This window comes from Mauremys mutica, chromosome 25 (genome assembly GCF_020497125.1).
Source record: "Mauremys mutica isolate MM-2020 ecotype Southern chromosome 25, ASM2049712v1, whole genome shotgun sequence".
Lineage (NCBI taxonomy): Eukaryota > Metazoa > Chordata > Testudines > Geoemydidae > Mauremys > Mauremys mutica.
The window spans coordinates 12,972,044-12,999,366 of NC_059096.1; the positions used below are offsets into that span (position 1 = coordinate 12,972,044).

The following is a 27,323-nucleotide window of genomic DNA, read 5'->3' on the forward strand; positions in this document are numbered from 1 at the left end:
CGCTCCAAAAATTCTAAGCAAATTTGGAAAATCATTGAGGACAGATCTGTTCCACTTCCTAACAGCTTGCCAGACTTCTTGGTCCATCCCAAAAATAAGGCTGATCTGGCTTGCTTCTTATCTGAAGAACTCCTAGTCAATGCTCCATAAAATTGTCATACACAGAGAGTTCAAAGAACACAGTTCGGTTAAATCATCAAACCCAGCTCTGGACACAAATGAGTTGCAAGCTGATCATGAAGGTGGCGACACCAGGATTGTACTGCACTGCATACAAACAGATGCTGACTGTGTAGTTGTGTCAACATGAGACACTGATCATCTTCTTCTGTTAGTGGAACACTACGACAAAATGCATTGCAGCAAGTTGTGGATGAAGGCTGGAACATCAAAAAAACCCAAATGCATTCCTGTGCATACTATTCAAGAGAAGCTTCTGCCTGCATTTCCTCAAGCAGACACAGACACAGTACTCTCCTTCCATGCACAGTCAGTCAGTGATACTGTTTCCTATATTGTTGGGAACAGCAAGAAAACTGCTTGGACAATATTCATGGAGAAACGTACTCCCAAGAAACTGGGGGAAGGATGATCTACAGAATGATCATTTCAGCAGAAAAGTTCATCTGCAACATGTACAATTTATCTGATGAGGACGGCTGCGACAAGGGCCGGGTGATATTGTTCTCCAAATGTCGACACCAGAGGCACTGCCCCCAGCAAGCGATGCTCTCTGCTGCACTCAAAGAGCTCACTTGCAAGTTAGGGAGTGTAGGCAGGCAAACTGCAACAATTCCACACTACCCTCACTAGAGAATATGGGTTGGACCAAACATAATGAAGAAATGGTACCCAAGCTAATGCCACTAGAGCCAATCCCTGACAGCTGTGCAGAAACTGTTACCTGTGGATGTAACAAAGAGTGCATATCACAACACTGTAGCTGCAGAAATATCACATTGGCATGCACTGGGGCCTATAAATGCAAGGGTTGTGTCGGCAAATGAAGGAACAGTTAAATTATACTTGTCTAGCAATGTGCAAGATATACAGTAACTCTTTGTAGTAGAAGAAAAATAGAAAAATTAATAATTTTTCAAATTTTACATAAATTTTGAATTCCAATTTAGGTGGTGAAATATTCAAAATTCAGCTCGGTAAATATTTTCAGATTCAGCACATTCAAATTATGAAAAATAATTTGTTTACCTGCTTTTCCCCAAAAATGCCCCTTACATTTTATTTTATAGAAAATGTGCCCAGTCTATCAGAAAACTCTCTTGAAATTCTGATTGCAAAAGCCCCAATTTGCAGCATTAATTCACACTACTTATATTTATCCACAGGATTTTTTTTCCCACTGAAATTGTTAACTTTAAAAAACTGACATGATACAAATGCCTTCTTTTGTTTAAAAGCCCTTTCACCTGCTTCCTGGCGGAAAAGTGAGACCATACAATACCTGGGGCAGGCTGAACGCAATGCTGCCTGGAACAACAGATGAATGGGTTCTCAACGTGAAAATGTATCTGTGGTTTGGAGAAGTCCTCACAACTACATGCCTAGAAGAGAAAGAGCAGCATTTTATTTTTATTCCAATGTTATGAGACACCATGTGCAACAATTCTTAGATTTCATTCAACTTCTGTGATGGAAAAACTAAGGCGCCATCCTGCAACACAATGTAAGCAGGAGGACGTCTGTGCAGAAGTGCACTGAAGTCACTGACTTCAATCAGGCTCCACATGGGTGAGGGCCCCTTTGAGACTGAGGAAAGGAAATCTGCACAACACTTTCAAAAGATGAGCCTGGGAGCTTAAATTCATCAGTCTGCTAGACACTAAAAATGTGGACTGAATAGAGACACTGGATTTATGGCTTATTACAACAATGTATAACAAGGGACGGCAAACTTACTGATCCGCCGAGCTGAATATGACAGTCTTCAGACATCTGAGAGCCAGGGCACATCTGCCGGGGGTGGGGGCTTCGGCCCCTTGGGAGGAGCCTGCCGAGCCTTGGGGTTTCAGCCCTGCTCCTGCTGAAGCCCCAAGCCCAGCAGGCGTGCCCCAGATGGCTGAAGTCCCAAGACTCTCCTCCCCACCAGGCAGAAGCCCCTACCTCACCAGCCTGCTGCAAGGCAGAGGTTCCGAGCTCCCCACTTCCCCTATCTTGTAAGTGGAAAAGGTGGAGGGCTCCGCGAGCTGCATTTTAACTGTAAAAGATGAGCCATTGTTTGGCCACCCCGATCTATAACCCACTAACCACCACCCCCAACTGCCTTCCCCCACTCCCAGGACTGGAGGGGTGTTAATGGGCCACCGCACCTTGAACGGTCTCTTGAAATATGTGCTAACTACTCGGATTTAGCTGTGACACTACCTTTCCCAGACCTGAAGAAGAGCTCTGTGTAGCTCAAAAGCCTCTCCCCGCTCCCTCCAACAGAAGTTGGGCCAATGAAAGATGTTACTTCAGCCACCTTCTCACCCGAGCGGGGTACCTGCTGATAGTGGAGGGGCACAATTTAAAGGTTCACCTCCCGCCCCCACAATAGCTTGAGTCACCCTCAGCGGCCCCTCTCCGCAGCTCCCAGCTTTTTGCTGCTGCCTCTCCCCATGCCGCAGCTCACCAGCTCCAGGAGCTGCCCACACAGGGAGGGGCCCTGGCCAGCAAACCCTGGCAGAAATCTCAGGGCGGGGGCATGTGGCGCCCCCATGAGTTGCCTCTGCTTATCACGCTAAAGCTCCCTGATCTCAATTATGTTTAATGTCAACTTATTCTTACAGTAACTTTTGTGTAAGCATCCATATACTGTCATTCATTGATAGCATCCAGGATTTAATTAGCCTTTAAAATAAGGAACCGTAGTACTTAACCACTGGCACAGCTTGGCCAGAAAGGATTCCAAAACACACTGTAAAAGCTTTAGCACTATCAATGGAACAGTTTCCCCACTTTATTCCTACACCTTAGTGGGTAAAAGGGTGATGAAATGATAATCTGGAGATATTTAAATGGCGTAAGCAGCTTTTAGTTTGAATTTGATAAAACAGCAGAGCATCCAAGATTAAAACCATTTTTTAAAACTATAAGAATTTTAGCGATCCCCTGGGGAACTTTCTCCAAGAGTAAGAGGGTGTCCCAAAGAATAGAAGTGTTCCCTCCTCACACCCTTCACACCACCAGGCCATTGTCATGTCCGCCCTGAAGCTGGCAATCTGCTTTTTGCACATGTTTATTGTTTTCAAAGTGATTTGGGATCCCCCCAGGATGGAACGTACAACAGAAATGTAAGTTATTACCACTGTCTAATAATAAATACTTTGCAAAGTGCTTTAAGATCCTGTGATCTCAATGTAAAGATGAGATTCATGCTAACTTCTACAGGTGTCAAAACTAAAGGCATGGAGAGGAAGTGACAGTGAATCAGCTGGGAATAGATTCAAGGTCTGATTCCCAGTCCCATGTCTGAAGGTGATTTCATGAAGGAATCTGAATATCATGTCCACATATATGTGCATATGAAAATGTGAACATTAAAAGGAAGTCAATTATAAGCTATACATCCAATAAATTCTCCCTTGCAGTTAGTCAAACCTAGAACAGAATGGTAAATACTAATTTTAAAAGAACAGAAGAGGACAGGTGATTATTGTCATATGCACTTTACTGTAAGGCAGCAATATGGATGGCCTGGCTAAGTTTATCTGCAGTGCAGCAAGATTGCCACAGCCTACAGCTCTGGTTTGATACTGAAATACTTCTTTACACTTCCAGTGTATGTACTTTTAAGAGCAATCTGCAGTTTCTTTCCATAACCAATACACACACTAGTTCCTATGTAAACCTTAATTCTACAAAACAAGCAACCTTCTCAGGATTATTTATATAGCAGAATGTCCAGGGCTTTTTTGGTTATAACACATCTACAGTTGTTGTTTCCTGCATACTTTCATAACTGATAGAAGGTTACAACCTAGTGGTTACTATTACTTACACACAGCCATAAATGAACACAGTTGGCTCTTACAGGTGTAACGCTTAGGCTCTACCATTATTTAATTCAGGAAACCTTAGGAGAAGGTGCTAGTTTTTAAAATGCAAGAGGCAAGGATTTCAGATTAAATACTCAGAGTTCGGCATCACATTTTTTGCAATGCCACGTCACTTTATTACTAGCATCTGCTTGAAAAAGCGGGACATGCATAAGTCCATGGGGCCGATGCTTAAACACAAAAAGGAAGCTTACAAGAAGTGGAAATTTGGACAGATGACTAGGGAGGAGTATAAAAATATTGCTAGAGCATGCAGGGGTGTACTCTGGAAGGCCAAAGCACAATTGGGGTTGCAGCTAGCAAGGGATGTGAAGGGTAACTAGAAGGGTTTCTACAGGTATGTTAGCAACAAGGTGGTGGTCAGGGAAAGTGTGGGCCCCTTATTGAATGGGGGAGGCAACCAAGTGACAGATCATGTGGAAAAAGCTGAAGTACTCAATGCTTTTTTGCCTTGGTCTTCACAGACAAGGTCAGCTCCCAGACTGCTGCACTGGGCAGCATAGTATGGGGAGGAGATGAGCAGCCCTCAGTGGTGAAAGAACAGATTAAGGACTATTTAGAAAATCTGGACGAGCACAAGTCCATGGGGCTGGATGAGCTGCATCCAAGGGTGCTGAGGGAGCTGGCTGATGTGATTGCAGAGCCATTGGCCATTATCTTTGAAAACTAATGGCGACTGGGGGAGGTACCAGATGATTAGAAAAAGGCAAATATAGTGCCCATATTTTAAAAGCAGCAAAGAGTCTTGTGGCACCTTATAGACTAACAGACGTTTCGGAGCATGAGCTTTCGTGGGTGAATACCCACTTCGTCGGATGCATGACGAAAGCTCATGCTCCAAAACGTCTGTTAGTCTATAAGGTGCCACAAGACTCTTTGCTGCTTTTACAGATCCAGACTAACATGGCTACCCCTCTGATACATATTTTAAAAAGGGAAGAAGGAGAATCTGGGGAACTACAGATCAGTCAGACTCACCTCAATCCCTGGAAAAATCCTGAAGCAGGTCCTCAAGGAATCCATTCTGAAGCACTTGGAGAAGAGGAAGGTGATCAGGAACAATTAACATGGATTCACCAAGGGCAAGTCATGCCTGACCAACCTGATTCCCTTCTATGATGAGATAACTGGCAAAGCTTTTGATACGGTTTCCCACGGTATTCTTGACAGCAAGTTATAAAAGTATGGGCTGGATGAATGGACTATAAGGTGGATAGAAACCTGGCTAGATTGCTGGGCTCAGTGGGTAGCGATCAACGGCTCCATGTCTAGTTGGCAGCCAGTATCAAGCAGAGTGCCCCAGGGGTCGGCCCTGGGGCCGGTTTTGTTCAACATCTTTATTAATAATCTGGATGATGGGATTAATTTCACTCTCAGCAAGTTCGCGGATGACACTAAGCTGGGGGGAGAGGTCGATACGATGGAGAGTAAGGATCGGGTCCAGAGTGACCTAGACAAATTGGAGGGTTGGGCCAAAAGAAATCTGATGAGGTTCAACAAGGACAAGTGCAGAGTCCTGCACTTAGGAAGGAAGAATCCCATGCACTGCTACAGGCTGGCGACTGACTCGCTGAGCAGCAGTTCTGCAGAAAAGGACCTGGGGATTTACAGTGGACAAGAAGCTGGATATGAGTCAGCAGTGTGCCCTTGTTGCCAAGAAGGCTAATGGCATACTGAGCTATATTAGTAGGAGCACTGCCAGCAGATCGAGGGAAGTGATCATTCCTCTCTATTTGGCACTGGTGAGGCCACTCCTGGAGTAGTGTGTCCAGTTTTGGGGCCCCCCACTACAGAAGGGATGTGGACAAATTGGAGAGAGTCCAGCAGATGGCAATGAAAATGATTAGGATGCTGGGGCACATGACTTACAAGAAGAGGCTGAGGAAACTGGGCGCATTTAATCTGCAGAAGAGAAGAGTGAGGGGGGATTTGCTAGCAGCCTTCAACTACCTGAAGGGGGGTTCCAAAGAGGATGGAGCTCAGCTGTTCTCAGTGGTGGCAGATGACAGAACAAGGAGCAATGGTCTCAGGTTGCAGTGGGGAGGTTTAGGATGGATATTAGGAAAAACTTTTTCACTCAGAGAGTGGTGAAACACTGGAATGGGTTACCTAGGGAGGGGGTGGAATCTCCTTCCTTAGAGGTTTTTAAGGTCAGGCTTGACAAAGGCCTAGCTGGGATGATTTAGTTGGGGTTGGCCCTGCCTTGAGCAGGGGGTTGGACTAGATGACATCCTGAGGTCTCTTCCAACCCTAATCTTACATAATTCTATGACAACCTACCAACAAATATCTGTCTATTGTATAGTGTTCATTACCGTAATAGCTGAGTGCCTCAGTCTTTTTAAGATATCAACACCCCTGTAAAGGACTGCAGCATTATCCCCATTTCACAGATTGGGAACTTAGGCACAAAGCAGCTCAGTGGTTTAACGGAGTACCCACAGGAAGTCTGTGACAGAAATAGAAACACCTGGATCTACCAAGAGACCAGCTACCACCATAACCACTGGACTATACTTCCTCTTTGAATCTCTCACACTGCACCAAAACTGCACCAAAACCTCAACTAGACAATAGAGTTTATTTTGGAGCAGTTCTCTGAAGTCATCTGGAGAGACATTTTTCCTGACACCCTTTCTCCCCAGCGGTTGGGCAACTGGCCACTGCAAACCTGCTGTTAATTACTTCTTAATACCATTCATGGGGTTTGCCACTTCCCCCAGGGCTCCACCTCCTGCTCACTCTGAGAAGTGTACAGTGTAGCTTGTATTTGCACAACTGCAAAAGCCATTAAAAAAAAATCACAATCCAATTCAAGCAGAGGCAGTTGCTAGAGGGCTGGGACAGCTCCTTCTGTGACAGGAGCTCTCCATGGTAGAGAAGAACTAACCAAACCTGTAGAAATTGACTAGCTCACAGCACATAGTCAGACAGACAAGCCCTGAAATGTGTGTTCACCCCTGGACACAGGAAGTCAGAAGCATCACTATAAGCATTTTCACTGAGTGACAGCCCCCTTTTAATGATGTAGGTATGAACCTACATCCCATCTCCTATCATTTAGCGGGCAGGAGGGGCTTCCATCCCTGACCCATATAGCTGTAACCGTCTAGTTTTCAGGTGATCATGTCCCCCCCACTAGTATATATCTGTTAGTGATAAGCACATAAGCCAGTGAACAGAAACTACTCCTGAGGGAATTCTGTGCCAAAAAATTAAATATTCTGCGCACAATATTTTAAAATTCTGCACATTTTAATTGTCAAAATAACACAATATAATCACACCATTTTCAATTATTTGCTGACAAGTATTTTGAAATAAATTACCAAAATCATTGAAAATGGTGTGATTGTATTGTTATTGTGTTTCTGAGTTATTTTGACAATTAAAATATGCAGAACTTTGCAGAATTTTAAATTTTTTAATTTTTTGGTGCAGAATTCCCTCAAGAGTACTAGGGTTCTGGGAGGTGCAATCAGGGTGTGGGCAGCTCGGCAGGGGGTCTGGGTGCAGGGGGGAATCTGGATGCACAGGGGCTCGGCGCAGTGGGTATGGGACTCTGCAGGAGAGTCCGGGTGAAGGTGGTTAGGGGGGAGTGGGGCTTGGTGGGGCGGAGGTCAGGGTGCAGCTGGTTGGGGCTCAGTGGGGAGAGGTCCCGATATGGGGGGCTCCTGATGCAGGGGGCGAGGCTCGACAGGGTGGGGGTTTGGGAGGCTCAGTGGGGGGATTCTGGGTGCGGGGGGCTCCGTGGAGGGGGATCTGGGTGTGCGGATGGAGGGGGGTCGCTGTACAGGGAGCTGCTCCCTGTCAGCCCAACCCTGTGCATCCAGACCCCCGGCACCCAACCTCCACACCCACACCTGGAAACCCCTCCCTCAAGCCACACCCCAGCCCAGACACCACTACCACCACCGCTGTGGTGCAGGGCTTCCTGCAGCCAGGGGACATTTCTGGGGCTTGATCTGACCCAGCCCTGGCTGCTCCATTTAGGGAAGGGGGGCAGGGGGAACTCTGTCTCCATCTCCTCCCCCTCATCCCCACCTGGAACTAATGTCCCTGGGTGGCCAGGGCATCCCCAGACTCCCCTCCCCGCAGTGATTTACCTCTCCCCCCAGGTGCTGAACTATGCCACCGAGATGCCGGGGAGGGGTGAGTGATTACTGGTGCAGCTTCTCTTTGCTTTCTCACAGAAACCATTTTCTACAAGGAAGCAAAGGGAATCTGCGGGAGTGGGGGTGGCATTCTTCTGCTGCAATGTAGTTGCACAGAATTTCCCCAGGAGCAAGAAACAGTGCACCACAGTGGTATAATTTAAAACAAACAGTTTGGTAGCACAGTATATAAAAGCCCTGTACATATTATGGCCCAATACACATCACTTCAGCAATGAATATCACCATTATTTCTTCTTCTGTGCATTACAATAGAGGGAGATGCATTACAGCAAAGGGAGACAGCCTTTATCCTGCTGGAAAGATGGTAGGAATCAAAATATTAAAAGGAGGTTTTTTTTAAGACTGATATGAAAAATACTGTTTTTCTTCAAGGCCTCTCGTTTCACATTTTCCTGGACCGTCAGAGCAGCACCAGGTGGCCATGTTGCGAAGAGAAGCCTTAAACAAAAACTGTAGGTTCTGATGCTGAAGCAGCTACAGCAGGCTGAACTGAAAGGAGCCCTGTTAGCATTTGTTCTCAGACAGAAATTCAGTAATGGAAGAAACAATACAATAACCTAGAAATACCTGTTCCTAAACATCAGGCAATGGAAGCAGCTAATCTTGCATTTGATATATTGAAATTTAAGCAGACATGAATACAGTCTTCATAAGTGTCTAAAGAGATAATTTCAAAAGGAGTGTGTAAAATTAAAATGGATCTATATTACTGTGCTCTTCTACAGCATGTTTTCCATCGGGGGATCAAACAGTTCATCAGACTCCATACGCCACTGCAAGTTATCCAGGCATTATTCCCATTTTACAGAGGGCAAGCCAAGGCACACTGGAGTGAAAGGACTTGCACATGGTTACACAGCAAGACAGTGGCAAAACGATGACTAAAATTCCAGAGTGCCAGCATCCAGTCCCCAGAGCTCTAACTCTCAAAGCCATAAGTGAACATTAATGTACCAGCTGGAAGTCCCAAGAGAGCTCATTCACATTTTTCATTTGGCAGACTAGTGCAATACAAAATGCGGCTAGCAGTAAGACTTGTTTTTCTAAGAAAAAGTACTGCACTGTTTTCTTGGACGTACGGGTGGAAGGACAAACAGGGTGAGGAATGACGACTGCTGACAAAGTTGCTCCAGGGCAGCAGGAAAAGGTCAGGCTGGTAGTGGTAGATGGGCCATGGCAGGCAGTGCCTGAGCAGCAGGAGGTGTTTAAGTGAGCAGACAGCTGGGGGCTCTAGAGTATCAGTAGCCACATACACAGTGGTTAGAGGCACTCTTGCTCTCATGTAGCCAGAGAGAGAAAATGTAGTAGAAAGAGAGCTTGAGACAATAGGCCTGGTATGAGGCCTGAGCTAAAGTAGTGCTGATATAAAGCAAAGTTAACAAAAGGCAGGCTGTGAGCAGAAGGCAGGCCCTGCTATAAAACATGCCTACTTGGAAGTTCACAGAATCTGGCAAGGACGGGGCTGGTATTGCATAAAACCCCACATTCCTAAGTAGTACTAGGCACAGTAAACTCATGCAAACACATTCCAAAAGGGTGGTACCAGAACACCCGACACCAAGTCTGGTGTGTGTGTACACACCCACAGATAACGAGCACAGAATGACCTCTCCTAAAGATGAGGTCAGGATGACAGTGTGATGGATAGAGAAGTTCTGATCACACCAACATGTGCAAGGTTATGGGTGGTAACAAAACATGTCAGGGGGCAGTAACTAACTACATATGATGGGCAATATATAACTTGGATGTACTGGTGTATAAAATGGAGTCTCGGAGTGCGTCTTTGGCCAGCCTAGGGGGCAGTGGAAAGTCCCGCCACTGATTGAGCCGAGTCCATTGTCATGGGCATAGACGTCTTAGTATCCCCCTAGAGTCTGCTGGGTGCTATTACTGTGCTTCGTCGACAATAAACCTGACCGAGTGCCTTTGCTACTAATGGGTCTGTAGTTATTGGGCAGCTCGATCAGAGCCTGCTGTACGGGCTATATGGCCAGAGCCAGTGCAGTCTGCAGAGAGAACACACACGCAGCCAACATCTGACGACAGCAAGCATGATCGGGAACCAGAGATCTATGAAGAATACAGCATGTTCCACTGAAAACGCCAATTATTAACTATAGGAATCACTACAGCTTTAAATCAGATTCTCAAGATGAGCCCTGCCTGTCACAGGTTGGCTGGCCCTTTAGGGTAGTTGTGCTCGGCCACACTTGGGACAGATTAGCTAGCCCCTCCATCAGGACCAGCTGGGTTATTTCCGAGTAGTTCTGATCCCTTTTAAAGAGAATAGAACCACACAGAGTCAGCTGGCTTCTGTGGAAGGCCCTGAGCAAAGGCCTGCAAGAGATTGTGAGGGGACTCTATGGAAGAAGCCTAGAAGTCAGGGCTCTATCTCAGAGCCAAAGGAAATAACTGTGTCAGAGGACTCCAGGGAAGTGGTTCGGGAGTCAGGGCTCTCTGACAGAGCCACAGAGAGACTGAAAGGTAACCCAGAAGGGACTGGGAACTGAACCTGAAGGGCAGGCTGAAGAGGATCCTAAGTGGGGCAAAAGTATTTTTGGTTTGGTCTGGACTTTTGTTACCCTGACAGGGCTCAGAAATGAGAATGACCCAACCACAGGATTGAGCCATGTGAACCCTGGGAGAGACCAAAAACCCTGAGGAGGAGGAAATTGAGACAGGGAGTGTCTGCAGTGCCACACTTAGCCACCAGGGAGCACTACAGAGCAGGCACATCCTGTGACACTGGCCATACAAAACGTACAGTGGTTCACTGATTTCAGTGGGAGTTAGGCACCTAACATGCTTAGGCACTTTTGTAAATCACACTAGGTGATTTATAGGTAGCCATCCTGCAGTAAAAAAACTTTAGGACCAGACTTCAAAGAGAAACTGCTGAGCTTCAGTTCATCTGCAAATTTGACACCATCAGCTCAGGATTAAACAAAGACTGTGAATGGCTTGCCAACTACAAAAGCAGTTTCTCCTCCCTTGGCGTTCACACCTCATCTGCTAGAAGAGGGCCTCATCCTCCCTGACTGAACTAACCTCATTATCTCTAGACTGATTCTTGCCTGCATATTTATACCTGCCCCTGGAAATTTCCACTACATGCATCCGACGACATGGGTGTTCACCCACGAAAGCTCATGCTCCAATACGTCTGTCAGTCTATAAGGTGCCACAGGACTCTGTCGCTTTTTACAGATTCAGACTAACACGGCTACACCTCTGATACTTGACACTAGGTTTGTATCTGCATCTTCAGGCAACTAAATACCTTTGAACATCTAGCCCAGAAACAGTGAAGTCACTAAGTACAATTAATACTTCCTTAAATGCAAAATGTTTTAACAAACATATTTCTTACGTATCCAGCATATTTTTATTTAACTAATAATAAAGTTTTATTTACTAATAAACTAATTTTTTTACATTTTTAACTGAATTCCAATTTCCATCCAAATGCAGTTTGACAAAAATCCTGCATAAGAAATCATCATCTAGTAAACAAGAAATGCATCATCCACTGTTTTCTAACAATGTAAAAATTAAGCATATGAATATATGCTAATTTATATGCATTCATTGAAGCAATTATATGATACAGTGTTTCACTGTGACTAGCCAAAAAAGTACCAAATTTAATGTAAGAGCTATATTTGGTTGCAAATCAATATGTTTTAATGGTTACCAACCAATGAGAATTAACCTCTCTCGAGGAAACAATACAAAAATCAATTATTTAAATTGTGTTTTCCTGCTTAAAATCACTCTGAGATAATCAATCCACTCCATTGCACACACAAAAAAATCCTATACGTTAGAAGTACGTTAAGGTTACAAAAGAAAGCACTCACAAGTAGTAAGGAAATCCCACACTCAAGGTTGTCCTGAGCACTACACACACACACACTGCTCAGGACAACCTTGAATGTGGGATTTCCTTACTACTTGTGAGTAGTAAGTATAGTGTATATGTATGCCTCATCAGGTTCACATTTTTGAACTGCAAAATATTTTACAATCTCAAAAACTGAAATCATGTCTAGCAACTGTATAGGTGGGGCTAAGAGGACAAGGAGGCAAACATTTCAATCTCCTCAAGTTGCATTTTATGGACTAGCCTAGTAATAGGAGTTTCCTGTGGATAAAATGACGTGTTTTCTGCTTCCATGCATTTGAAAGACTTAACTGAAATACTCTAAATACGCATCCATGCAAAGAAGGCCTACTCTTTGTCCAAGCATGGCCCCTACCTTATTCCCATCTTTTGGGATAAAGCCACACCCTCACTTTTAACCTCAAAGCCACATTCACATTCACATTCCCAAAGAAGAGATATACAAGTGACTCAGGCGGGGTGAGTTCTGGGAACAAGTCAGTTTCAGAAATTTAGCTGACTGCTTCCAGGTCTAAAATGACACTCTCTCTAGGTCTTATTAGACAGAAGAATAACAGTGGATACTTACAGGCCAGCCTGGAAGTCCTTCTCATTCACCACAGCACAATTGCTTAATGACAGTTCATCTGTAGGACATCTTGCCGCTTGCATAGACTATTGGAGGTGACACAAACGGGCAGAAAAAAAATCAGTAATGAGCCACAAGAAAATACAAGCATCTTTTTTTAATAAATTATGCATTTCTTAAACTTTATTAATTAAATGAAATGCAAATTGGTTCCCTGAGATCGCATTAGCATTGATGTGCCATTTGGATGCATAGTTTGCCATCAGTGGCAAAAAGCACCTTTCTACATTTACCGTTTCTAAGGCACTTACACAGCTTCTCTCTAAAATATGTCTGCAGTTGATTATAGCCTCCTAAGTCCCAGCATATGAGAGAGACAAGGCAAGTGAGGTAATATCTTTATTTGGAACAACTTCTGTTGGTAAAACAGACATGCTTTCTAGTTTCGCAGAGCTCTTCTTCAGTAATCCGAAGAAATCACAGAAGTTGGTCCAATTAAAGATATTACCACACTATCCTTGTTTCTTTCCTTAAAGCAGGTATCAGAGAGGTAGCCGTGTTAGTCTGGATCTGTAAAAGCAGCAAAGAATCCTGTGGCACCTTATAGACTAACAGACGTTTTGCAGCATGAGCTTTCGTGGGTGAATACCCACTTCTTCAGATGCAAGTTGCATCTGAAGAAGTGGGTATTCACCCACGAAAGCTCATGCTGCAAAATGTCTGTTAGTCTATAAGGTGCCACAGGATTCTTTGCTCCTTAAAGCAGACATTGCCACATTCAACACCCTGAAACCTCTAGATCTGCCAACTGCAGTACACGCTATAGAAGACTGCCCTAAGCTCATCTGGTAAAGAATACATCTGCTTGGCACTATTAGCCACTATTACACCATATTTCATCATATTTATTTCTGAGGGCAATTCAAGGTGTTGGCAGGAAAATGTAAAACTCTACACTGTTTGGGATTCTAATACCGGAATACCCACCCCTCTCCTACTGTGCCACCAAAGGTTTAAGATTGTGCAGTGGAAAAAGATTATGGTTCAATGAATAGTTCTGATGTTTTCAACCAAACCAGAGACCAAAATGGGTGATTTTTATTAACTGAAAGTTATTGGAAAACTTCTCTTTATAATTTCATAGAGTTTAAGGCCAGACGGGACCATTAGATTATACAGTCTGACCTTCTGCATAAACAGGTCATTAAATTTCACCCAGATACCATTATATTGACACCAAGGATTTTAGTCTCCCGAGGACTGAAATAATAGAATCATAGAATATTAGGGTTGGGAGAGACCTCAGGAGGTCATCTAGTCCAATCCCCTGCTCAAAACATGACCAACACCAACTAAATCATCCCAGTCAAGGCTTTATCAAGCCAGGCCTTAAAAACCTCTAAGGATGGAGATTCCACCACCTCCCTAGGTAACCTATTCTAGTGAAATAGTGATTCCTAATATCCAAACTAGACCTCCCCCACTGCAACTTGAGACCATTGCTTCTTGTTCTGTCATCTGCCACCACTGAGAACAGCCGAGCTCCATCCTCTTTTGAACCCCCCTTCAGGCAGTTGAAGGCTGCTATCAAATCCCCCCTCATTCTCTTCTGCAGACTAAATAAGCCCAGTTCCCTCAGCCTCTCCTCATAAGCCATGTGCCCCAGCCCCCAATCATTTTCATTGCCATCCGCTGGACTCTCTCCAATTCGTCCACATCCTTTCTGTAGTGGGGGAGGGGGGCCAAAACTGGACACAGTACTCCAGATGTGGCCTCACCAGTGCCGAATAGAGGGGAATAATCACTTCCCTTGATCTGATATATGGAGATATACCTATCTCATAGAACTGGAAGAGACCCTGAAAGGTCATCGAGTCCAGCCCCCTGCCTTCAGCAGGACCAAGTACTGATTTTGCCCCAGATCCCTAAGTGGCCCCCTCAAGAACTGAACTCACAACCCTGGGTTTAGCAGGCCAATGTTTGAGCTATCCCTCCCACTGGCAATGCTCCTACTAATACAACTCAATACGCCATGGGCCTTCTTGGCAACAAGGGCACACTGCTGACTCATATCCAGCTTCTCGTCCACTGTAATCCCCAGGTCCTTTTCAGTAAAACTGCTGCTTAGCCCATCGGTCCCCAGCCTGTAGCAGTGCATGGGATTCTTCATTCCTAAGTGCAGGAGTCTGCAATTGTCCTTGTTGAACCTCATCAGATTTCTTTTGGCCCAATCCTCCAATTTGCTAGGTCACTCTGGACCGTTTCCCTACCCTCCAGCATATCTACCTCTCCCCCCAGCTTAGTGTTATCCGCGAACTTGCTGAGGGTGCAATCCATCCCATCATCCAAATCATTAATAAAGATGTTGAACAAAACCGACCCCTGGGGCACTCTGCTTGATACCAGCTGCCAAATAGACGTCGAGCCGTTGGTCACTACCTGTTGAGCCCGACAATCTAGCCAGCTTTCTATCCACCTAATAGTCCATTCATCCAATCCATACTTTTTTAACTTGGGGGGGGGGAGGGATAGCTCAGTGGTTTCGGGGTCCCTTCCAGTTCTATGAGATAGGTATATCTTCATATAAGAATACTGTGGGAGACCGTATAAAAGGCTTTGCTAAAATCAAGATATATCCACCACCTTCTCCATATCCACAGTGCCAGTTATCTCATCATAGAAGGCAATCAAGTTGGTCAGGCATGACTTGCTCTTGGTGAATCCATGTTAACTGTTTCTGATCACCTTCCTCTCCTCCAAGTGCTTAAAATGGATTCCTTGAGGACCTTCTCCAGGATTTTGCCGGGGACTGAAGTGAGGCTGACTAGTCTGTAGTTCCCCAGGTTGTCTTTCTTCCCTTTTTTAAAGATGGGCACTACATTGGCCTTTTTCCAGTCATCCGGGACCTCCTCTGATCGCCACGAGTTTTCAAAGATAATGGCCAATGGCTCTGCAATCACATCAGCCAACTCCCTCAGCACCCTCGGATGCAGTGCATCCAGCCTCATGGACTTGTGCATGTCCAGCTTTTCTAAATAGTCCTTAACCTGTTCTTTCACCACTGAGGGCTGCTCATCTCCTCCCCCATACTGTGCTGCCCAGTGCAGCAGTCTGGGAGCTGACCTTGTCTGTGAAGACAGAGGCAAAAAAAGCATTGAGTACTTCAGCTTTTTCCACATCATCTGTCACTAGGTTGCCTCCCCCATTCAGTAAGGGGCCCACACTTTCCCTGACCACCTTCTTGTTACCAACGTACCTGTAGGAACACTTCTTGTTACCCTTCACATCTCTTGCTAGCTGCAACTCTAGTTGTGTTTTGGCCTTCCTGACAACACCCCTGCATGCTCGAGAAATATTTTTATACTCCTCCCTAGTCATCTGTCCAATTTTCCACTTCTTGTAAGCTTCCTTTTTGAGTTTAAGCTCACCGAAGATTTCTCTGTGAAGCCAAGTTGGTCACGTGCCATATTTGCTAGTCTTTCTGCACTTCGGGACTGTTTGTTTGTTGCTGTGCCCTCAATAAGGCTTCTTTAAAATACAGCCAGCTCTCCTGGACTTCTTGCCCCCTTATATTAGCTTCTAAAATGCTTTAGTCTAACTAAAAGGTGTGTGCCGCAGGCAGAGAATAGGAGATAGCAATATGCCACCAATGCCCACAGACCCTGCAAGTGGCTGGGAACTGATCAGCTGAGACATGCCCACATGATCCCAGCAGGCAACCCATGCACCATGCTGCAGATAGGCAAAAACAAAAGGGTTACTTACTGTAACAGCGGTTCTTTGAGATGTCATGCAGACATGTATTCCACTTAGGCATATATGCGCGCCCAGCTTGCCAGAGACAGACACTTTTGCCTAGCAGTATCTGTAGGGGGGTGGCACTCATGCCTCATAACTGTGACCCCTCCTCTGGCAATATGAGGAGTCACCACCCCGATCCCCCTCAGTTCCTTCACACTGAAAGCCCATGAGAGGAGACTCCAATGCAAAAGGGACGAAGGGTGGGTAATGGAATACATGTCTGCATTACATCTTGAAGAACCAGTTACATAAGCAACCGTTTCTTCTTCTTCGGGTAGATGCAGACGTGTATTCCACTTACGGGATTCACAAGCAGTATTCCAATCCAGAGGCAGGGTTCAGAGTCTACTGAAATGGGAATCACAGGATCACCCTTCCAAGGTCTGAATCTGTGCTAGAAGATGTGGTAACAGCAGCATGGTGCATAAACATATGTACAGACCACCATATGGTCGCCCTGCAAATGTCCAGTATGGAAATGTCACTGAGGAATGCTATCAATGTTGCTTGCGCTCTCGTGGCTTGAGCCTGTATCCACTGAGGAAGCATAACCAAAGCTATCGCATATGCAGCCTTGATGCAGGATATTATCCATCTAGAGATGGTTTGTGCAGGGGGACCACTCGCCCCTTCATGCAATCCAGATATGACATGAACAGGCGAGGCAAAACATGAAACATTTTAGTCCTGTCTAGATAAAAGGCTAGACATCACCTGACATCCAGAATATCAAGGCGCCGTTCTTCCAGGGAAGAGCGTGGCTTAGGAAAAAAACAAAGATGAAACTGAGAGACTACCTTAGATAAAAACTTTGGGTGTGGTCACAGCATTAGCCTGTCCTTGGAGAACTGAGTGTAAGGCGACTCAGCCATGAGAGCCTTCAACTCAAACACCCTTCTTGCCAAAGCGGTCGCTATCAAGACCACAGTTTTCTGAGATAGAAGGGGCTGTGGACAGGACACAAGGGGCTCGAACAGAGGGCCCATCGGAGCCACCGGAAACATGTGTAGGTCCCACAAGGAAACCAGTTCTCAGACCAGAGGATGTAAGCAGAGAAGCCCCTTCAGAAATCTCGCCATTATGGCATTGGAAAAAACTGACTTCCCTTGTATCAATGGATGGAATTCTGATATCGCTGCAAAATGCATTCTCAGAAAACTGAGCGCAAGGCCCAATTTCTGAAGATGTAGCAGGTAGCTGAAGAGGTCCTGGATGGCAGCCCCTGGCAATTGGGTCCCATGGCCCAGGACCACACTGAGAATCACTAAGTAGGCCGTCCTAGTGGAGAACTTCCTACTTTTCAGTAGGACTTGTTGGACAGCCACCACGCAGTGCTCCTCCTCTTCGTTCAGCCATGTAGCAAACCACGCCATAACCACGCCAGGGTGCTGATCGCAGGATGAATGGTGAGGCCACGGTCCTGAGTGAGCAGGTCAGGATGGAGAGGAAGCAATACAGGAGGCTGAGCCACCAGAGCAAGGAGGTTTGAGAAGCAGCAATGAGGATGAGCTTGGCCCAATCTGCCTTGAGCTTGAAAATGACCTGCAGAGTGATCAGAATGGAGGAGGAAAGGCATACAGGAGGGCTGACTGCCAGTTTCAGTGAAAGGCATCAGAGATGGAGCCTGGGCTGAGGCCCCTTTGAGAGCAAAATAGTCAGTACTTCCCGTTTTCCCCTCATTGGAAACAGGCTGATTGCAGGGATGGCACCACATTGCAAAGACGACCCAGAGAACTCTCCCCTTAAGGGACCATTCGTGGTTCAGGGAGAAAACCCTGCTGAGAGAGTCCGCAAAACGATTTTGCACCCTCAGCAAATGGACTGCTACTGGAGTGATGTCGTCTTCAATGCAAAATTGCCACAGGTTTATTGCCTCCGGGCAGAGTAACCTCGAAACGCATTCCCCCGTTGCTTGTTCACACAGTACATTGCAGTGGTACTGTTGATGAGTACCATCGCATGTCTGCTGCGGTATTGGAAGGCACGACATGCACTGTAGATGGCCCAAAGTTCTAACACGCTGATATGGAGTGAGGCTCCCAGTTCTGCCCACAGGCCGTGCACCTTTAACGAGGCCAGATTCACCCCTCAACCCAGAAGGAAAACATCAGTAACCAGTGTCTGGGGATGCAGCATTACTACCAGGGAGTTCGGGGCCAGGAGGGAATAGAATGCCTCAAATCCCTACATAGGAACAAAGTCGCGCTTTTCCATGCATTTCGCCACTAGCAGTACCAAGGTCAGTGTACTCCACAGGGCTCTCGTCGGCTCAAGGACCACATCATTGACCAGGAGGTGCTACTCTCCTGGGGACAGAGGGCTGCAAAATGACCATTATTTTATGCATATTCTCTTGAAGGAACTCTACCTGGATGCCCAGAGATGTGCCTACGTGGCATAAAAGGTCCTGATACGCCTTAAAGTCTTCCAAAAGAGAAGTGGAGGATGAACCAGACAGCACAACATTGTCTGGTGACAAGACAAAGATCTGGGCTGAGCCACAACTGGGTCTCGTTCCCGGGAAGACATACCCAGGAGAGGGGACTCTGGAGGTTCCATAGGGAGGAAGATGCCTGGGCCTGAGACGAAGAGCAGGATTTCTGTGAACAAGGAGCATCTAACTGAGGAGGAGGAGCCATTCTCCATCATCGTGCTGGGAAAGAGGTCATAGAATCATAGAATATCAGGGCTGGAAGGGACCTCAGGAGGTCATCTAGTCCAACCCCCTGCTCAAAGCAGGACCAGTCCCCAACTAAATCATCCCAGCCAGGGCTTGGTCAGGCCTGACCATAAAAACCTCTAAGGAAGGAGATTCCACCCCCTCCCCAGGTATCCCATTGCAGTGCTTCACCACCCTCCTAGTGAAATAATGTTTCCTAATATCCAACCTAGACCTCTCCCACTGCAACTTGAGACCATTGCTCCTTGTTCTGTCATCTTCTACCACTGAGAACAGTCTAGATCCATCTTCTTTGGAACCCTCTCATAAGACTAATTGGGATTTCTCCAGGTTGTGGGGCAACTTCTTTACCTCCCCTAGGAAAAGCGCAGACTGGCATGGTTTGGCACGCAGTATGGTGTGGGTGCCTCTGACCCTGCCCTGTACTGAGTGGGAAGGGCAGAAACACCATACCATTGACTCACTTCCGGCTTCCTGGTGTCTCTTGAGCCGCAGACCTCTTCTGCCTTTTGGTGCTGACCATTGATCCAGCACTTTCCGTGCCACCTGTGGCCCCTCCGATGGAGTGAGCCACTGCACCCCCATGTCTGTTGGCACGGCACCCAGATGCTCCCCATCCAGTGGTGGGGATGTAGCTGGTACCGGAATTGGTATGGGGAAGCTTGGCACCGGGCCCTCTTCAGCACCACTGCGTTTGACTCTGCAAGTGCTCTCATGGTGGCTCTCACCACCTTATTTGGGTGTTCTGGTACTGCTGTTACCACTGGGACCAACAGTGCCTGTGGCGCTGACATGCTCAGTACTGACGGTACTGCCTTCATCAGGGGCACTGATTTCTGCCTTGTTCTGGGTGACAGATGAATTGGACTGCTTATTGGCGTCCTCAGGCGTTGCTCCGCCCATGTTGCCGATATCCTGGGGTTCTGTTTCTGAGTTTGAGTCATCGTCTGCCTCCCCTGCATCACCTGATGAACTCAAGGGACTGCTAATGATCCAGTATAGTCCCCAGGGTTGGCATGTGCTCTGTGGCTCTGGCTCCAGCATGCTGAGCATGCACACACCTAAGTGGAATACAAGCCTGCATCGACTCGAAGAACTCCAAGGTCCCTGCCGATCTGATCCGAGAGAAAATTTCTTCCTGACCCCTGCAGGCAACCAGCTGAAGCCTACACATGAGATTTTATTTTTGTTACCTACAGGCAGAGCTCCAAACATTATGAGCACGTGGAGAGCAATGCAGGTCAAGCGAGGCCAGAAGGAACCACTGAGACCCTCCAACCTGACCCACCCCACACACAGGCCGTAGAATTTCTCCCAGAAGCTGGATTAAAGTATACCTTTGAAAGAGAGATCTAATCTCATTTCAAAGACCCGAAGTGATGGTGAGTTCACCACCTCTCCAATAAGCCGTTCCAACATTTAACAGCTAGGAAATTCTGTTTTATTTAAAGGTTGAATTTGTCCAGGTATGGCTTCCAGCCATTGAATGAAAGCACCCCTCCCCTCCGACGCTCAGATGTCTCTTGCCCATTTGTCAGTGCCTACACTCAGTGATCACCTCGACTTTCTCTTCCATAAACCGAATAGTTTGAGCTCCTTCAGCCTCAAATTCTATGTCTTGTTTTTCCAGCCCCTGGAGCATTTTTATGGCCCTCCTTTTAACTCAACTCAGTATTTTCACATTCTTCTTGAAATGCAGACAGCAGAACTGGACACACGGCATTCTAGTAGCGGTCTTACCAATGCCACATACAGAGGCAAGAACTCTTCCCTACTTGTTGATATTCCTTTTTTTATACATTCAAAGATCACATTAGCCTTTTTTGCCGCAGCATTGTACTGGCAGCTCATGTTGAGGCGATTATCTGCAGTGACCTCTTACATCCTTCTGGGTCACTGTTTTCCTAGACAGTCTCCCAACCTGAAGGTATAACCTGTGTTCTTCGTTCGCAGGTGTATTACCTTGCATTTGGCTGTATTAAAATGCACTTTGTTGTGCTATGACCATTTAATCAAGTAATTCAGGTCACTCTATACCCGGTGGTGCCCAAACTTTTTACCTTGCACCCCCCCCTTACCCTTGTCCATGCCCCTACCCCCGGAGCCAGGGCCAGGAGTGGGGACGCAGCTTCGGGGGGGGGACGTGGACGGGGTAAGGGGGCAGCAGCCAGGGCCAGGAGCAGAGCTGGGTGGCGCTCCCTCCCCACCCTCTGTGGGGGCTGGCCCAGGTCCCAGCTGCATCCCCCTAAATGTTCCTCCACACCTGCTAAGGGGGTGCACCCCACAGCTTGGGGACCTCTGCTGTAACAGTATTCTGTCCTCATTATTTACTAACTTCCCAATCTGTGTGTCATCTGGAAACTTTACTAGCAAAGATTTTATATTATTGTCATTGATACAAATATTAACTAGCCTTGGACCAAGAACCAATCCCCAGGGCAGCCTGTAAGAAGCAGCTCCACTCATTGTTATCTCCCCGTTAACATTTTGAGATCTATCAGTGAGACAGTTTTTAATCAGTCTATTGTGCTCCCTGTTAAGTTCATTATCCTAAATAGTAGCATCTATTAGTTTATGGAACCTTACTGATCTGCATCCCCTTCAAATGAATTCACAGCTATATAGTGTATTAAATCAGCCTGGATTGAAGATAGCTATATAGACTGCACCCTTCATTCAGGCAAAGAGATGGAAAGCACCTACTCAAGCTTTTCACCAAAAGGAAAAGCAGAAGCAGGGCCTGATCAGTTCCAAGTAAGATATGAAATACTCAGAGAAAAAGGACATGGCTTCCATTTTACTGAATGCTCAACCAGAATTTCAGAAGCTCAGTGGAAATTAGTAGTAGTAAATATTGATATTACCATAATGCCCAAGAGTCCTAGTCATAGACCAGGACCCCATTGAACTAGGCACTAAACCATGGGTAGGCAACCTATGGCACGGGTGCCGAAGGCGGCACGTGAGCTGATTTTCAGTGGCACTCACACTGCCTGGGTCCTGGCCACCGGTCTGGGGGGCTCTGCATTTTAATTTCATTTTAAATGAAGCTTCTTAAACATTTTTAAAACCTTATTTACTTTACATACAACAATAGTTTAGTTATATATTACAAACTTATAGAAAGAGACCTTCTAAAAACATTAAAATGTATTAATGGCAGGCAAAACCTTAAATCAGAGTGAATAAATGAAGACTCAGCACAGCAGGTCTGAAAGGTTGCCGACCCCTGCAATATACAAACACCGAACAAAAAAGACAATCCCTACCCTAAAGATACAGCTTTGTCTCTCTAGTTCATTACCTCCTGGATGTATAATGAAATGCTGCTTTGTCGTCATACTAGAGTTACTACCACTGCAATAATTTCCCTAAATAAGGAGTGTTAAGGCTGATCTCTAGTTGCAAAGGTAACACTTTAATGTTAAGGGAATATTTATAAAAAGTTTATAAAGGTTTAATAAATGACTGATATGCTTTAGTAAGTTGTTACTGATTCCAACAGGTTGCTTATACCCATGGCTTATAACCATCAGTAATACAAACATGTTAGACATGAGCAGTAACACTTCTTAACCCTTCATAAATTCATTATCTCTTTATAAGCTATCTGTAAGAGAATACTTAATATAAAAGGTGAACATTGCCTGCATAGAAACGCAGTTAAGATCATCCATACAAGCCTATCTACGGAAAAATACATTGGGAAAACAGTCAAGTAAGATGACCCCATTTTCAAACCCTATTTCCCCAAACATTGTCCAATTTGTCTCAAACTTTCCCAAATACCTCTATCCTGGCATAAAATGAAGAATTACAAAATTCTAACTGGATTAATTTTGGCAAAGTTGGGGAGCAGGAGTCAATGAAAAACTAGTTTAAACCTTAAGTAGACAGAGAGGAAAGTCTCATAATATCATGCTGTGGCTTCAGAGCCCCAAGAAAAGGCGGCTTAGAAAGCCAGGGGATATATCTTCCAGTACACAACAACACTAGCTAGGTATACAGAACACGTCACTAAAGAAAAGCCAATTTTGCAACATCTGTGGATGGCATAGGTGAAGCCTGTGGCTTGTCCTGATTATTCGCAAGGCACAAGTTAGCAGTTAAGCATCTTTAGCAGACACAGGGCTTTACAAGCCCAGAAAACACACATCCTTACTTTGTCTTATTTAGACAGTAAGCACTTCAGGGCAAGGAAACTGGGTGATACAACAGCTCTGGAGAGGGAAAGACTGGGGACTGTTGAGATGATTAGGGATGGCATAGCCTGAAAAGGGATTTGAAGATTATGAATCGGGATTTGATGAACTAGGAAAAGGGCCCCTAGCAAAGAAGTACTTGGAGACTGTCCCAGGCATATGAGGCAGAGCAGAAAGCACAATACTGAAAGTGGGAGAAGGGGGAATGAGAGGAATGACACAGGCACAGCCAAAATTATATAGGGCCTTGTAGGGAGTATAAGAAAAATTAATTTGATGCAGAAGATAGGAGGCCAATAGAATGATTAAAAAGCGGAGTGCAGGGAGCGACATGACTAGAGCAGCAGAAAAGGGAGATAAATATAACTTTGCTCACCGTATTTTAAACAAACAGAGAGGAGAGGCAGCAAGAAGATACTTGTAATGACGACCTGATTTGCTCAGGACATGCACTGGGATTTTAGCATTGAGTACAGAGAGGAAAGTGAATTATGGAAGTAAAAGGAAGAAATCAAAGGACTTGCCTAGATAGTGGATATGATGGGGAGAGGAACGGAGAGACTGGTCAAAGTAGAGAAGATACTGAACCTGAATAATATTTGTGCTTTCTAGCCAATAGATAAGTCCTCTATGAATTTAAAATTATAGACCTACGCCAATGAACCAAAGGAATTAAATAATGCCATGAAGCCTAGATAACACTAAGCAGCTGGCATGCTATGACCTCTGCTTGTTACACTAATCTTAATCATCTCACTGTTACCTTGTGCTCCCAGTCTGTGGCATCCATCTGCTGTCTCTCATAAATATTGACAGCATGCAGGTGGACTGCTTGGGCCTAAGACTGAGGACTTCAGGCACCACCACAGTACATACATTAAATATTAACTGGCCTTATGAACACTAACATCTTTGGAGATCTGCACTAAAAAAACAGAACAACACATTCTACTAGAACTAATATAATTCATGGGATGTAGGTGGGAAGAGATGTGGATTCATGGCAGGAAGCAGTAAAAAAATAAATGGTCTGATGAATCACATGCACAAGAGTTTAAGTCCAACTATTTATTCATACTCAAAACCCACAAAATTAAAGATGTGCACATGAAAAATAATTTAATCATGAAACGTGTTATAAACACTAAATGCAAGATTTCCACAGTGCACTGATCTACCATGAACTAACAGTACATTCAGCATAAAAGATGACCTATGAGTCAAACTGCATCCTGATGAGGCAATTCTCATTGCAAATTAACATCAGCAGAAGAGCCCAGAGCAAAATCAGCCTTGTGTACACTCTGAGGACAGAGTTTTGCAGACTTTATTCCAAAAAGCATGTTTAACACCAAAAAGGATCATAAAGATCATTCAGTCTGACCTCCCATGTAACATGAGCTATAGGAATTCCCTGAATTAATTCCTGTTTGAACTAGAAGATCTTTTAGAAAAACATCCAATCTTGATTTAAAATTTGCCAGTGATGGAGAATTCACCACAACCCTTGATAAACTATTCCAATGATTAATTACCTCACTATAACAAAAATATGCTCCTGATTTCTAGTCTAAATGTGTTTAGCTTCAACTTCCAGCCATTGGATCATGTTATAGCTCTGTCTGCTAGAGTGAAGAGTCCTCTATTGTATTTCTGTTCCCTATGTAGATACCTATAGTCTATGATCCTACTTACCCCTTACCTTCTCTTTGAAAAGCTAAATTAAGGTCCTTGAGACTTTCACTACCAGGCATGTTTTCAAATCCTTTAATCATTCTCATGACTCTTCTCTGAAACCTCTCCAAATCATCAACAACCTTTTGAATTGTGGACACCAGAACTGGACACGATATTCCAGCAGTGGTCACACCAGAGCCAAACAGAGGTAATATAACCCACCTAGGATTTAAAGAAAAACCTCTTTTAATTATCTTTTATTGCCACAGAGTTCTTTTTGTGCCCTTTGGCTTCCCTTATCAATTTTCTACTCTTCCTATTTTCTAATTTATATTCATTGTTACCAAAAACCAGTTACCTACCTTTCAGACCTCTCTTTGGGGTATGTTGCACAAGTCCATTCCACTGTAGGTATGTATGTGCCTTGTGCACAGTTGTCAAAGAACTTTTTCTCTTAGCATTACCAGTCGGGGCAGCTCAAGTGCCCTCTGCCATCACACACCACTGCATGCAGATATAAGAGGATGGAGCTGCTCCCAACCCCCAATCAGCTCCTTCTCACTAGACAGACTGTAATAAAGAGGGGGAAGGAGGGATGTTGTGGAATGGACATGTGTAACACATCAAGCAATAACAGTTGAGGAAAAGAAAAACTGATTTTTCTTCTTCTAATGATTGCACATGCCCATTCCACGGAAGGTGACTCACAAGCAGATTAACATGGAGGCGGGCTCAGAGTCTACCTGAACAGCAACTGTAGAACAACCAGGTGGCAATTTTGCAACAGAAAAGCTTCAAAAACAGACTCCAACGAGAAACTGCTGAACTTGAATTAATATGCAAATTAGACTATCAACTTAGGCTTGAATAGAGACTGGGAATGGCTGAGCCATTACACACATTGAATCTATTTCCCCATGTTAAGTATTCTCACACCTCTTGTCAAACTGTCTGTAATGGGCTATCTTGATTATCCCTACAAAAGTTTTTTTCTCTTAATTAATTAGCCTCTTAGAGTTGGTAGGGCAACTCCCACCTTTTCATGTTCTCTGTAGGTTTATATATATCTCCCCACTATATGTTCCATTCTATGCATTCGATGAAGTGGGCTGTAGCCCACAAAAGCTTATGCTCAAATAAATTTGTTAGTCTCTATGGTGCCACAAGTACTCCTGTTCTTTTTGCGGATACAGACTAACATGGCTGCTACTCTGAAACCCATCCAAAAATGGCATCATTCCTGGACTGACAGGAAATGGCATAATGAGCAGCAAAATTGTGAAATGATGACCAGGTTGCCACTTTGCAAATGTCTCAAATAGGTACTTGCATCAGGAAAGCTGCTTGCGCTCTAGTCAAATGAGCCAACACTCTAGGAGGTGGCGTAATATTAGCTAGCTGGTAGCACAAACGTATATAAGGGGAAAACCTCTGAGTGGAAACCAGATTATCTTTCAGCCTGTCTGCAACCGCATGAGGATCCAGTAGAAGGCTAAAGTTCTCATCACATTCAACAAAAAGAAGTTTCTGCTCATCTATATGCATATAAGGCTTCAGGAAAAAAGTGTCAAACTGTCTGATCAATGTGGAAATTGGAAACCACCTTTGTCAGAAATTTCAGGGGAAAGGTTAACTTTATCCTTATGTAGAAGTATAAAAGGAGGTTCTGAGATGAAGAATGTACTTGTTAGCCTGGGCCCGGAAGAGGGTCAGGGAACAGAGGTAGGTAGGGGGGATAAAAATAAAAACAAACTGAAGGGAATATCCAAGACCTCATCATGCTTAGGACCCACTGATGTGATGTCATGAGATACAAGCACAGAGGAAGTAGGATAGACAACTGGTAGGAACAGATGGGCCTGTAAGAAACGGGATGTTGCTCTTGACAAACCAGTCAAAATGCGTACTTAGACTGGGCCACAGTCACAGAGGAAGAGGTGGTCGCTTCCTGTAATTCCGGCCCCTATTTCTCAGCAGCTCTTGGGGCTGAGCTATAATGCTCTGATATCTGTGAGACAGACCAGAACGGCCTCCTCTGCACGCAGTGTATCGATTCTAAGTTACTTCAGCGTTGCCGTGGAATCTTTAGGGTCTGCAGCTTATTGCCTGTCTTTTCCGAAAAGAGGGAGCGACCCTCAAAGAGCAGATCTTGAATGGTCTCTTGTATTTCAGGAGGGAGACCGGAAGTCTGCAGCCATGAACATCTCCTCATAGATATACAGACATCATGGATTGAGCTGGTGAGTCTGCTGCAG

The 27,323-nt window shown here is 45.1% G+C and overlaps 1 protein-coding gene across 3 annotated transcripts in view; it reads right to left on the reverse strand.

Moving 5' to 3' along the window:
* NSF (N-ethylmaleimide sensitive factor, vesicle fusing ATPase) overlaps nt 1-27,323 on the reverse strand; it is a 154,264-nt gene that overhangs the window by 115,607 nt on the left and 11,334 nt on the right. For all 3 annotated transcript variants that reach the window (XM_044999730.1, XM_044999729.1, XM_044999727.1), the window contains exons 2-3: nt 12,709-12,794; nt 1,463-1,562 (exon numbers count right to left, since the gene is read on the reverse strand). In XM_044999730.1, coding sequence (XP_044855665.1) covers nt 1,463-1,562; nt 12,709-12,794 — 186 coding nt within the window. The remainder of the gene's footprint in view (nt 1-1,462; nt 1,563-12,708; nt 12,795-27,323) is intronic.